This window comes from Malaclemys terrapin, chromosome 1, assembly GCF_027887155.1.
Source record: "Malaclemys terrapin pileata isolate rMalTer1 chromosome 1, rMalTer1.hap1, whole genome shotgun sequence".
NCBI lineage: Eukaryota > Metazoa > Chordata > Testudines > Emydidae > Malaclemys > Malaclemys terrapin.
Window position 1 is genome coordinate 83,658,847 of NC_071505.1, and position 13,439 is coordinate 83,672,285.

Here is a 13,439-nt window from a genome sequence, read left to right on the forward strand (position 1 = left end):
AATCATCAGTGTTTGGAATACATAAATATGAATATTTTTTATTCAATTTTTCAAACTGTTTTAAGATTCTTGCTTTATATATTTTTCTTCTAGTGGGTTCATATACTTTGGATAATAAATGAAGTAATTCACAGCAGTAACATAGTAGATGCTAATGTTGTAGTACTTGCAGAGGTCACATTACGCCTGACTGCGATATTGGAGAACATAGCTGACTGTGCAAATAAATCTGCAAAAACAGGTAAAATGTTCAGCAAGATAATAGGAGTGTTATTGGAAGTAGGTATGGAAGGAATATCTAAATACAATATATAATTTGCTAATCAGTTTTCTTTTTTGTTGGCCATTTTCTGAATTGAAGTCTGAGAGAGTTTCAAATTTATTTATTTGTTTTGGTTGGTTGGTGATGGCAGCATGCTTGATTTTATTTTAAATAAATGCTATAAAATATAAATGTTTTAGACCTAAGTTGGTGAGTGTGACAGATGCCCTTCATTCAGGATAAATGGAAGGAGCAGTTAAGCTTCTTTATGGAGTAAGATAGCTGGAGACAATACGAGCCACCACCCAAAACACAGGCCATATGCAAGGCCAGTCAGAAACTGAGATATGTGGGCAGAAGAGTTTCTCTGGATTTTGCTCGATGGAGGTATGTCTGTTTGTGAGACAAAGCTCTGAGAAGTAGCCAGTGAGAAGGAGACAGCCAAAAAGGTCGCCATTTCCCGCAGCTCCCATTGGCCAGGAACGGTGAACTGCAACCACTGGGCACTCCAGGGGGCCACGCTTGCGGATGGTCAACGTAAAAAAAATCTCTCGCAGCCCACCAGCGGATTAACCTGATGGGCTGCGTGCTGAAGGTTGCCGACCCCTGTTTTAGAGCATTACAAATGTGCAATAATCAAAACAATATGATTAATCTCACAGTCAAGTGCTAGAAAACTACTGTTTCCAAGGTCTTCAGTTATTAATAGAACTAGTCCATTATTATTAGTGTTATAAATGCAGTGCAGTTGATTTTCATTTTACTTTTTTTTTCTTATCCAGCAGGAGAAAGAAGTGAATCAGTATTACCTTCGCAAACTCATATCTGTGACATTCCTGAAATACTGAAGGTAATATAAAATTCTTTGCCACTTGCATAATATTTTCAGAAAGTATAGTGCATGTCCCTTTCTAAACATTTTAAAGTTAGAAACATTCCTATAAAATGTAGTATTTAATTTTATGAAGTTGAAACATTTTGCACAGATATGCTAGAGCAGAGAAAAATTGTAGATACTTCAAATCTTCATCATGTAAATCCAGAGAAGTTATTTTTTTTCTGACCTTGTACAGTCCTTTGTGATCTGAAAAATATTTTGTGCTAAAGCTCATTCTTCCTTTATACCATGTCCATACTTCTTTCCATTGTACTCTCTCTGTTGTGCTGCAGTCAGAGCAGGCCTTAACATGTGGGATGGACTTGCGAAACAATTTCTCAGGTGCTCCTCCAAACATAGCTGCACATAGTGGTGTGTCAGGTGGGGATTCCCAGTGTTGGGATAGGGGTCCCAGGTCCGAACCACATATCTTTGCACAAAAATCAACCCTCCCTCCTAGGAGCTCAGAGTTAGCAAGCACCACAATTAACAATAGAATAACACTTTTATCTAACCCAGGCAGAGCCAGGAACAGACCCAGGCCACGATCTTTAACAGGGGCTACACAGACTTCCTTGGTATAGCATACAGCAAAATGGTCCCCACCCACACACGGACTCTGCTCCATGCCAACTACAAACCAGCCACATCAGTATAACCTGTGTTGACACCTGTGTTGTGAGGGCAAACTGATTGGTCTTTTGGTGTGGTCTCAGCTGTCCTGTCAGCTTCAGGCTGCATGTCTGTAAGAATCCCCTTTTGCAAACAGCTGGTTCCTCTCCTAGCAGCTCCTAGTTGTGACTGTACCCCAGCATTCTGGGGTTTCTCAGTCTCTGCCCCAGCCCAGTGCTGCTGCTTCTCCTTTGCCTGCAGTTGGCAACTTTCTAATTGCTGAAAACTGGACATCCCTGACCTTCCCCTGCCCTGCCTCTTCCCATGAGGCCCCACCCCCACTCGCTCCTCTCCCCGCACACTGTTGCTTGCTCTCCCCCACTCCGTAGCTTGCTCCCCCCACCCCTGGGACTCACCTGCCACCTGCAGAGCTAGGCTGGGAGGAACTGACATGGAGACGGCCTGCCCAATCGGGCTACAGCAGCAAGGCTCTGGCTCAGAGAAGGAGCGAGGGGCTGGGGGCAATTGGGGCACGGCAGGGTGGAGTGGGGGAAGTCCCCGGAGGGAGGGGCTGAGGTGGGGGCAATCAGGGCACAAGCTGAGGGGTGATGCAGAGGAGGAGATGGACAGGATCCCCCCCGGGTGGTGGCAGTGGCACTGCACTAGTACCTACCTCTCTGCTGGAGCTGAAGCTAGTGGGCCGGGAGCCAGTTCTCTCCATCAGCAGCTGAGCATCTCCTCCAGGCAACAGCAGCTGCTCTTCGCCCCCCCACCCCAGCAGCAGGGATGCTGATTGCAGTCACTCCAGTAACTGGATTTTTAGTGTCTGGTCAGTACTGGGCGCCCATCAGACCTCTCCTTCGGGTCGCAGTTCCTGCTCCGAGGGCCGCTCCCCGCACTGCTCGGCGCGCAGTGACCGATCGTCCAGCAGCTTGCGCCCTCCCTCGACGCCGACCAGGCCATCCCGGTCACCACCCGCACGGGAGTCTCGGGGACCCTCTGTGCCGCCTGCCAGCGAGCACAGGCATTGAGAGAGGGGCCAGGAACGTTTCCCTTCGTGACGCAACTACCGCAGCTGTTCTCGATGGGATAGACTTCGTTGTTCTCGTTCTAGTTCCCGCTCAACTAGACGTCGCACTCAGGATTCCCCTCGCGATGACTCGGCACCGGGGCACCGGAGCTCCCGCCACCATCATGGGTACCGAAGTAGCACTTTGGGCGGGTACTGGTCCTCGACATCGAGGCCCAGGTACCGAGGAAGGCAACATCGCAGGCACCGCCGCTCATACCGTTCCCGTGAGATCGTGCGCTTGACAGTGACTTCGGCCTCGGCACCCAGCCGCCCATCCCTGGCCCACGAGGCCCAGCCGGGGCAACTACCGCTACTGGGCCCTCAGCCGGGTCAGAGGTGCCAGTGGGCACCGTGGCCGCCAATGGCCACCCAGACGGGGGCCTGCTCGGTCGCCGGAGCGTCTCAGGCCCCATCAGCCTCGTCTGGCCGTCTTAGAGACAGATCGGCGGGCCACGAGTCGGCGGACCTGCACCCGGACTCTGATCTGGGGCTCGACCCGCCGGTACTGGCCAAGGCCCATGGCTCCGTGCCGGCCCTTTCCCCGGCACCGGCCGACACCATAACGGCGCACCCGCCATCAATCCCTCAGGAGGACTTTAAGGCGCTGAGGGTGACATTCAGCCTCCAGCTGCAGGCCGAGGAAATGGAGGGCCCTTCCGATTCCCTCTTTAACGTGTTGTCCCCCTTGGCACTGGGCTGCGTGGCTCTGCCCTTGCACCAGGGTGTAGCCAACATTTCCAACATGCTGTGGCAAACTCCCGGCTCCTTGGCCCCAATCTCCAAGAAGGCTGAAAGGAAGTACTTTGTGCTGGCCAAGGACCATGAGTACCTCTATTCCCACCCGGCACCTAACTCACTTGTGGTAGAGTCGGTAAACCACAGACAGTGACAAGGCCAGCCCGTGCCTTCCCCAAAAATAAGGACGCCAGACGACTGGACTCCTTTGGTAGAAAAATTTATTCCTCGGCAAGTTTCCAACTCAGGATAGCCAACCACCAGGCCGTGCTGAGCAGATATGACTTTAGCTTGTGGGAGTCTCTGCCTAAATTTGAGCCTCTTCTCCAGACCTGGACAGGAAGGACTTTAAGGCCCTGATGGAAGAGGGGGTGGCAGCGGTGAAAGCGGCCCTGCAAGCGGCTTCGGACGCAGCTGACACTGCAGCCCGCTCGATGGCTTCAGCGATTTCCATGCGCAGGGTGTTGTGGCTCCTCCTGTCTGGACTGTCGACGGAGGCCCAATCCCTTATGCAAGACCTCCTGTTTGATGGGAAAGCACTCTTCGTGGACGGATGTCAGGCTGCATGGGATGAAGGATTCCCGTACCACCCTGCAGACCTTGGGCCTCTACGTCCCTCCAGCTAAGGACAAGGCCAAACCGTAACCGTCAGCTCAACCTGTGAGGAGCAGATACAAGCCCCCGTATAAGAGACCGAGAGACCAAAAACGCTGGTCTCAGTGACAGTCCCACTCCGCCCCGCAGCCTGGGCCCTCTAAGGGCAAGAGGCAGGGAAAGAGGTGGTTTTGACTATTTGCAGGGGGGCCCCGGGCCAGTTGCCAGGGAGACCCCCTGATTAATAAAGTTTGTGTTCTGCAACCGTTTGTCTGCCTTCCGCACGGCATGGTCCCGTATAACATTGGACAAGTGGGTCCTCAGCACCATTTCCAAGGGCTACATGTTGCAGTTCACCTCACCCCCTCCAAACCACCCGCCCTCACCCGGGGAACCCGGAGCATACCCACCTTCTGGGGCAGGAGGTGGATCGCGTACTGAACCTGGGGATGGTGGAAAGAGCACCAGTAGAATTCCAGGCAAAGGGTTCTACTCCCGGTACTTCCTGATCCCGAAGGCCAAAGTGGACCTCAGGCCCATCCGTGCCTAAACAGTTTTCTGGCCCGCTCCAAGTTCCGCATGGTGTCCCTGGCCTCTATTATCCCCTCCCTGGACCTCCAGGACGCGTACTTTCACATCCATATTTTCGAGAGGCACAGGCGCTTCCTCTGCTTCCTAGCAGGGCTGGACCACTACCAGTTTGCGGTCCTTCCATTTGGCCTATCCACGGCACCCAGGGTTTTCACGAAGTGTATGGCTGTGGTAGCGGTCTACCTCAGGTGGGAGGGGGTACAGATCTTCCCATACCTGGACAATTGGCTTCTCAAGGGCGACTCGCATTCAGAGGTAAAGACTCATGGAGCTGCTCCTCTTGACATGCGCCGGTCTCGGCCTAGTGGTGAATGAGACCAAATCAACCTTAGTTCCAGTTCAGCGCATAGAGTTCATTGGGGCGCTGCTGGACTCTTCGAGGGCCACAGCCTCTCCCCACCTAGACCGGTTCGAGGCCCTGAGAGATCTCATCACCTCGGCATGGCTTTCCCGGTGACAACAGCGAGAGCGTGCCTTCGAATTCTGGGCCACATGGTGGCATGGTACATACGTGGTCCGACATGCCAGACTCCAAATGAGGCCCCTCCAACTCTGGCTAGCCTCCCAATTCTCTCAGGCCTGGGACGCACTGGACAAGGTTCTCATGGTTCCGTCCCCGATACTGGCTTCCCTTCAGTGGTGGTCTTGCCCGAGCAATATGCTGCAAGGAGTTCCCTTTTGGGATGCCAGCCCATCTGTAGACTTGGTGACCGACGCATTGGACCTGGGTTGGGGAGCCCACACAGGAAACATACAAACCCAAGGGTCATGGTCGATCCTGGACTTGTCCCTTCACATAAATGTCAAAGAGCTCAGGGCAGTACAGTTGGCATGCATGGCCTTTCACACGCACCTTTGCGGCAAGCTGGTGAGGGATCTCACGGACAACACCGCCGCCATGTTCTACATCAACAGGCAAGGCGGGACTCACTCCCTAGCCCTCTGCCGAGAAGCCCTGAGCCTATGGGAGTTCTGTATAGCCCACGATATCTTCCTGAGGGCCGTACACCTCCCGGGCGTCCACAATACGCAAGCAGATCGCCTCAGCAGGATCTTCTCCCCCCAGTAAGAGTGGTCGCTCCACTTGGAGGTCGCTCACCGGCTCTTCCGAGAGTGGGGAGTTCCCCAGGTCGATCTCTTTGCAACCCGCCAGAACTGTCATTGCCCCCAGTTCTGCTCCAGGGAGTGATGGGGAGGGGCGCGATCTCTGATGCGTTCCTCCTGCGGTTGTCGGGCCGGCTCCTTCACGCTTTCCCACCGTTCCCCCTCATCGACAAAGTCCTGCAAAAGGTAAAAGCAAACAAGGTGAGAGTCATCCTCATAGCCCTGGCGTGGGCCCAGCAACACTGGTATGGGACCCTCCTTCGCCTCTTGGCGGCCCCCCCGAGGACGCTGCCGCTTCGCCCGGACCACCTCTCCCAGGATGGGGGCCACCTCCTCCATCCCAATCTAGCCACGATCCACCTGACAGCGTTGTTGCTCTGTGGCTAGACGAGGAGGAGAGCAGGTGTTTGGAGTGGGTAAGGCGGGTCCTCCTGGAAAGCAGGAAGCCGTCCACACACCGTACAAACATGGCGAAGTGGTCCAGGTTCTCCAAGTGGGTGAGTGAGCGGGGAGTCTCCTCCTCCTCCTCCTCCGCACCTCTCCAGCTTATCCTGGACTACCTCCTGTCCCTTAGGACCCAAGGACTGGCACCCGCCTCAGTCAGGGTACACCTAGCGGCCATATCGGCCTTCCACCCGCCGGTGGAAGGGCACTCGGTCTTCTCCCACTCTATGACCTCCCGCTTCCTGAAGGGCCTTGACCGTTCGTTCCCATACGCTAGACCCTTCCCCCCCCCATGCCACAATGGGACCTGAACTTGGTTTTGTCACGACTCACGGGTCCTTCCTTTGAATCCCTGGCCACGTGTTCCTGGTCTCACCTCTCATGGAAGGTGGCCTTCCTTGTAGCAATCACGTTGGCCCGCCGTGTCTTGGAACTCAGGGCCTTGACCTCGGAACCCCCCTATATGGTGTTCCACAGGGATAAGGTCCAGATTCGCCCACACCTGGCGTTCCTCCTGAAGGTGGTCTCCACCTTCCATATGGATCAGAACATCTTTTTCCCCATGCTCTGTCCTAAACCCCATTCCTCCAACGAGGAACGCCACCTCCACACCACTGAAGGGAAGCCAGTATCGGGGATGGAACCGTGAGAACCTTGTCGCTGGTATTTTACCTGGATCGGACCAAACCATTCCAGAAATCCTCACAGCTTTTTGTTGCCTCGGCTGAGCGGGTGAAGGGGCAACCTATCTCCACCCAGTGTCTTTCCTGCTGGATTACCTTGTGTATACGCACGTGCTATGACCTGGCAGGGGTTCCCCCGCCACCAATCGTTAGGGCACACTCAACAAGGGCTCAGGCCTCATCAGCTGCCTTCATAGCCCATGTCCCGATCCAAGACATTTGTAGAGCGGCCACTTGGGCCTCAAGTCACACGTTTCCTTCGCATTACGCGATCGTTTCCCACTCTAGGGTGACGCCGGGTTCAGCAGGGCGATACTCCGTCCCGGTCTATTGTGAATTCCTATCCACCTCCAACAGGGATAGCTTGGAATCACCTACTGTGGAATACATATGAGCAATCACTTGAAGAAGAAAGGACAGTTACCTGTTCCGTAACTGACGTTCTTCGAGATGTGTTGCTCTGGTGTATTCCACATCCTGCCCTTCCCCTCTGTTGGAGTTGTCCTGCAAGAAGGAATCGAGAGTGGGAGGAGTGCACAGCTCCCCTTATAGCGTGGTATAGAGGCGCCACTCAAGGGGTCACAGTGGCACTCCCCCAGTACGGGTACTGCTAAGGGAAAAACTTCCGGCACCGGTGCACGTGGCGAGCATGCACACCTACTGTGGAATACACCTGAGTTACACATCTCTAAGAATGCCAGTTATGGAACAGGTAACTGTCCTTTTGTGGAGCATCAAGTGACTAGGTGCAAAACTGCATCCTAGTCATAAGACGACTGTTCTCCCATCTGGGCCTGAAACTAAATTTGGACAAATCACAATTACAACCAACACAGTGCATAACCTTCATTGGAGCAGACCTCATTGCCAGAACCGCCATAACTTACTTTCTAAAGGGAAGGTATCAATCTATAGCTTTCCTTTCTGGAAGCCTCAACTCCAACCTTAAGACAACAGTGCATGTTAGCTTTCAGCTCTTGGGTTACATAGCCCCATGCCGATACGTAACTCTGCATGCCAGACTTCAATTTCACTGTCTATAGGTCTGGATCCAGGGCCGGCTCTAGCTTTTTTGCTGCCCCAAGCAGCAAAAAAAAGCGCCGCCCCCGAGCCTCCCCGCCGAGCGCCGCGCGGCCCCCCCGCCGAGCGCTGGAGCCTGCCCCCCCCCCCGCGCCGAGCGCCGCCGGAACCCCCCCCGAGTGCCAAGCCCCGCGCCCCCCCCAGCGCCACGCCGCCGGAGCCCGCCCCCTGCCAAGCGCCACCGGAACCCCCCTCCAGCGCCGCGCCTGCACTGCACCCCCACCGAGCGCCGCACGCCGGAACCCCCCCCCCCCGAGCGCCGAGCCCCGCGCTGCCCCCTCCGCCGAGCGCCGCGCCGCCGGAGCCCGCGCCCGCGCCGCCCCCTCGCCGAGCCCCGCGCAACCGGAGCCCGCCCCCCCCGCGGAATGCTGCGCCGTGCTCCCCCCGCCGCCCCTTACCAGGTGCCGCCCCAAGCATATGCTTGGGTGCCTGGTGCCTGGAGCTGGCCCAGTCTGGATCTATTAGGTATGTTGTCCGTCCAACCACTCTTTGGACTTGTGGATTTGTGTTTCTGCACAAATGCTTCAGTCTCTTGATTTTGTGTCTGGATCCCCATTATGTGTGCCAAAGAGGTCCGTTTTTGTCCCCAAAACTGAATATAACTCTGATAACACTGCTCTACAGCCAAAATGCTTCTGAAATAAATATTGTCAAACTTTACTAATTCTGGATCACTGAGAACGAAAATGATGCTTAAAATTGTTGATTGGCTTTAGTTTTCAAGATATGCTATTGGGTCAGTATATATGACCCTTGACTTGGGAATGGTAGAGGATAAGTGAGTTATAAAGGGAAGGGATCTCAATTTAAACCAGAAATGACTAAAATACATCTTTGACTGGATCTATGAATAAATCTATGACTGGGTTTGGACAGTACTTGCTTTTTAGGCAAAACAATGAATGGTGCAATCTGAAGCTGGTATTGCGTCATACATGATATGAATTGCATCCTGTTATTCCTAGAAGTCATGGATGATACAATCATAATGAAGCTTACATCACTCTGCTGAACAAATTGCCCTATATCAGCTCTAGAAATCATAGTGTCGTGCTCTCTTATTTGTCAGTGTTTGATTTTGCAAAGGGACACATTTCTATTTAGCAAAAGTGAGCAGAGATGCCTCGTACTTGTGTGAACAGTGCAGATAACTTCTGCTATGTTTGTGGTGAAGTGACTTTTGCATCACAAAAACGCAGTATAACCACTATGGTTAAGAAAGCCTATCACCTTTATTTTGGCTGCAAAATTGGAGATCAGGACAAAAGGTGGGCCCCACACATATGCTGCAACACTTGTGCAACAAATCTTCACCAGTGGTTGAACAGGAAAAGGAAATCTATGCCTTTTGCAGTGCCAATGATTTGGAGAGAGCCAACACATCATACCAGCAATTGTTACTTCTGCATGGTGCCTCCAGTTAGGAAAGGTGTGTCAAAGAAGAAAAAGTAGACTGTGCATTATCCAAACATTCCATCAGCTATACGCCCAGTACCCCACGGAGAAGGATTGCTGGTTCCTGATGCACCAGAATAATTCTCACTTGAGTCAGACGAGGAAGAGGATGAAACTTCTGGTCCTGAACCATCTATGTCACAGGACCCACATTTTCTCCTATCCTCCTCCTCTGAACCACACCTCAGAACACAAGGTGAACTGAATGACCTTGTCAGGGATTTGGAACTACCGAAGAGTAAGGCAGAGCTGTTGGGCTCCAGACTACAGCAGTGGAATCTCCTGGCAGGTGATGTTAGGGTTTCCATGTTCCGTGACCGTCAAAAGGATCTTGTCCCATTCTTCTTCATGGAAGGTGATCTTGTAGCCTGCAACAACATCGATGGTGTGATGGCAACCCTCAACATCGTTCACGATCCAGATGAGTGGAGACTGTTCATTGATTCATCGAAGACGAGTCTTAAAGCTGTTTTACTGCATAATGGCAATGTTTTGCCATCAATTCCAGTTGGTCATGCAGTCCATATGAAGGAAACCTATGACAACATGAAACAACTTTTGAGGTGCATAAACTATCAGTGGCAGCTTTGTGGCAATTTGAAGGTTGTTGCTCTCTTGCTTGGTCTGCAGACTGGATACACAAAGTACTGCTGTTTTCTCTGCAAATGGGATAGTCGTGCAAGAGATTCCCACTACATCAAGAAGGATTGGCCACTCTGACAGTCATTGGAGCCTGGGAGGAAAAGTGTTCAGCATCCACCACTTGTTGAATCAAGGAAGATTTTGTTACCACCCTTACACATCAAGCTGGGTCTGATGAAGAACTTTGTCAAGGCCATTGACAAAACACAAGCAGCTTTCAAGTACCTCCATGGAAAATTTCCAAGGTTAAGTGAAGCTAAGATAAAGGAAGGTGTCTTTGTTGGTCCTCAGATTTGTGAACTTCTTTGAGATGATGCATTTGACCATGCACTGCGTGGCAAGGAAAAGACGGCATGGAAAGCCTTCCAGTTAGTGGCAATACATTTTCTCGGAAACAACAAGGCAGACAACTACAGGTTGTTGGTGGAAAACCTCCTCAAGGCATACAAAAGCCTTGGTTGCAACATGTCACTAAAGATACATTTTTTGCACTCTCCTCTAGATTTTTTTTCCACCGAACCGCGGAGCAGTGAGCGACGAGCATGGCGAGCGATTTCACCAGGACATTGCAACAATGGAGAAACGCTATCAGGGCAAATGGAGCCCATCAATGCTTGCAGACTATTGCTGGACAGTGACAAGAGATGCTCCATTTAATGAATACAAGAGACAAGCCAAGAAGCGCCGAGTAGACACTGAATAGGACTAAACTATGTACAGAATAGTTTTTTGCCTTTTGTTTCATAATAAATTTTATTTATATAACCCTTTTGCTGATTTTTAAAGTGTTACATAAACAGGACAGGTGAAATATTATCATGTAAAGCAACCATAAACACATGAAAAGACCTAGGTTTACAATTTATGATTAAAACTCTACTATCTACACAATATACATAGACGTAAAATGTAAAAACTTAAATATCTTAAACAGTAGCCAATCAGTTGTTTTAATTGTCATATTTGAATTCAGCACATCAAAATACATAATAAATAGCACATTTTATCTCTGAAGCAGCCGACTTCTCAAAAATTGTAGACCAGTGTAACAGATGCATATACCAAAGTCTGGGGAGCCCATTTTGGTCAACTCTAGAAACAAACTCTTTGATCATGCCACGAAGTTTCGCTCCATATGAATGTGCTAGAGGTCTGAGCTGTTCAGGCCAGCAAGATGTTTATGTCTACCATCGAGAACTATGTGATACAAATTCTTAAAGTCAACACCTCCGCCATGTTTTATCTTAACAAGCAGAGAGGTGCAAGATCACCTCAACAGTGCCAGGAGGCAACCCTCATGTGGAATTTGTTCATTCATTATGTTTCTCTGAAGGCTTTTCACCTTCCAGGAGTGAGAGAAACAGTTGCAGATTCCATCAGCAGGGTTTTTGTACATCAACATGAGTGGTCAATCAGGAAGGACCATTCTCCTTCAGAACTCCCACCACTCAGGAAACCCAGCAATAGACTGGTTTGCGACCAACCTGAACAACAAGTGCACGAGATTTTGCTCAAGGCAGGCCACAGTCTGAGTTCCATCATGGATGCCTTTCTTCTTCCATGATCCAGTCATCTCCTACATGCATTCCCTCCAGTTCCTCTCATTCTGAGGGTACTAAGGAAGCTGAAAAGAAACAGAAGAACATTGATTTTTATTGTATGGGTGTGGTTAAGACAATATTGGTTCCTGGCCCTACATCAGCTTTCTGTCTAGTTGCCAATAATTTTACCATTAGTTGAAGATCTTCTGTCCCAGAACCAAGGCAAGTCTCTACATCCTAACCTCCAATCTCTCCATTTTATGCATGGATGATCTCTGGTTGAATTCTCAGGAGAAATTGTGCACCCAAGTGGTTCAGACCATCTTGATGATCAGCAGAAAAGAATACACTAGAGCCATGTATGTAGCAAAGTGGAAGAGTTTTTCAATTTGGACATGATCTCAACATTTATCGCCCTATCACATGGAAGTTATGTATATGCTAGACTGTACGTTAGCACCTGAAATCACCAGACCTTTCAGTTAGTTTTTTGAGAGGTCACCTGGCTTCCATTTCTGTGTTACAGCTGCAAGTAAATGGGTTTTCCATTTTCTCTTACCCTCTCATTTCCCAATTCTTGAAAGGTCTACTCAACAATTACCATCCTGTGACTGATCCTGTACCTGTATGGGATCTCAGTGTAATCCTCATCAAACTCATAGGAACCACCCCCCTTCAAGCCTATAGCTACAACCTCACTATTGTTTATGAAAACAGCTTTTCAGGTGGCAATCAATTCTGCTATGGGGATTTCAGAACTTCATGCTCTCTTATGTGATCCTCCGTTCATAGTTTTTGACAAAGACAAGATTTCCCTTAAGCTACCCCTTAAGTTTATGCTTAAGGTAGTGCCAGATTTCCAAATGAATCAAACTATTAATTTGCCAGTGATTTTTTTCTGAAACCCCATTCTTCTAAAGCTGAAGAAATATTTCATACCTTCGATGTTCATGGAGATTTGGCATGCTACCTGACTGCACTACATCCTTCAGGACTTCTCCCAGGCTCTATGTAGTGACAACCCAGTGAATCTCACATTGGATTTCTGATTTCATTAAGCTCTACTACAATCTTGCTCAAGTTTCTCCTCCACTGAGCATAATGGTTCACTCCCACCAGGGCTCAGTCAACTTCATCAGCCTTTCTGAGCAATGTTCCCATAGCTGATATCTGCAAGGCAGTAACATGGTCATCTGTACATATTTTTTAGCTCATTATGCCATTACTCAAACCTCTTGTAACGGTGCCAATTTTGGCAAATCGGCATTACAATTTCTGTTCAGATGATCTGAAGGCCCTCTACCTCTAAGGGGCTGATGAATCACCTGTAGTGGAACGTATAGGTGCACAATGACTTAAAGGAGAAAAAATAATTGCTTATTTTTTAACTGTTGTTCTTCGAGATGTGTAGTGCACCTATACATTCCACAGGCCTTTCATCTTTCCCGCTACCTTAGACATGACATACAGTGGTGCAAAGGAAAAGAGAGGGAGGTGGCAGCCACACCCCTTTTCTGCCCTTGCCTGAGACCATGAGGAGAGATGGGGTGCATGTATCACTTAGTGTTACTGCTGGCAAAAGTCTCTGAGTTGAGTGCCCTAGGTACACAAACACCATCAGCAGCGGAATACATATGTGCACAACAGCAGGTAAATAACCATTTTTTTCTCACTACCCGGGCAATGCTCCACCAGCTGCTGGAATGTTCCTGGAGTGTTGCAGAGGCTAAATGGCCTGTGCCTGAAT

General features: G+C 50.2%; 1 protein-coding gene across 3 annotated transcripts in view; it reads left to right on the forward strand.

Annotated features, from left to right (window-relative positions):
• CFAP54 (cilia and flagella associated protein 54) overlaps window positions 1–13,439 on the forward strand; it is a 216,749-nt gene that overhangs the window by 39,595 nt on the left and 163,715 nt on the right. For all 3 annotated transcript variants that reach the window (XM_054028552.1, XM_054028545.1, XM_054028538.1), the window contains 2 exons: window positions 94–241; window positions 1,045–1,112. In XM_054028552.1, the coding sequence (XP_053884527.1) occupies window positions 94–241; window positions 1,045–1,112 (216 nt within the window). The remainder of the gene's footprint in view (window positions 1–93; window positions 242–1,044; window positions 1,113–13,439) is intronic.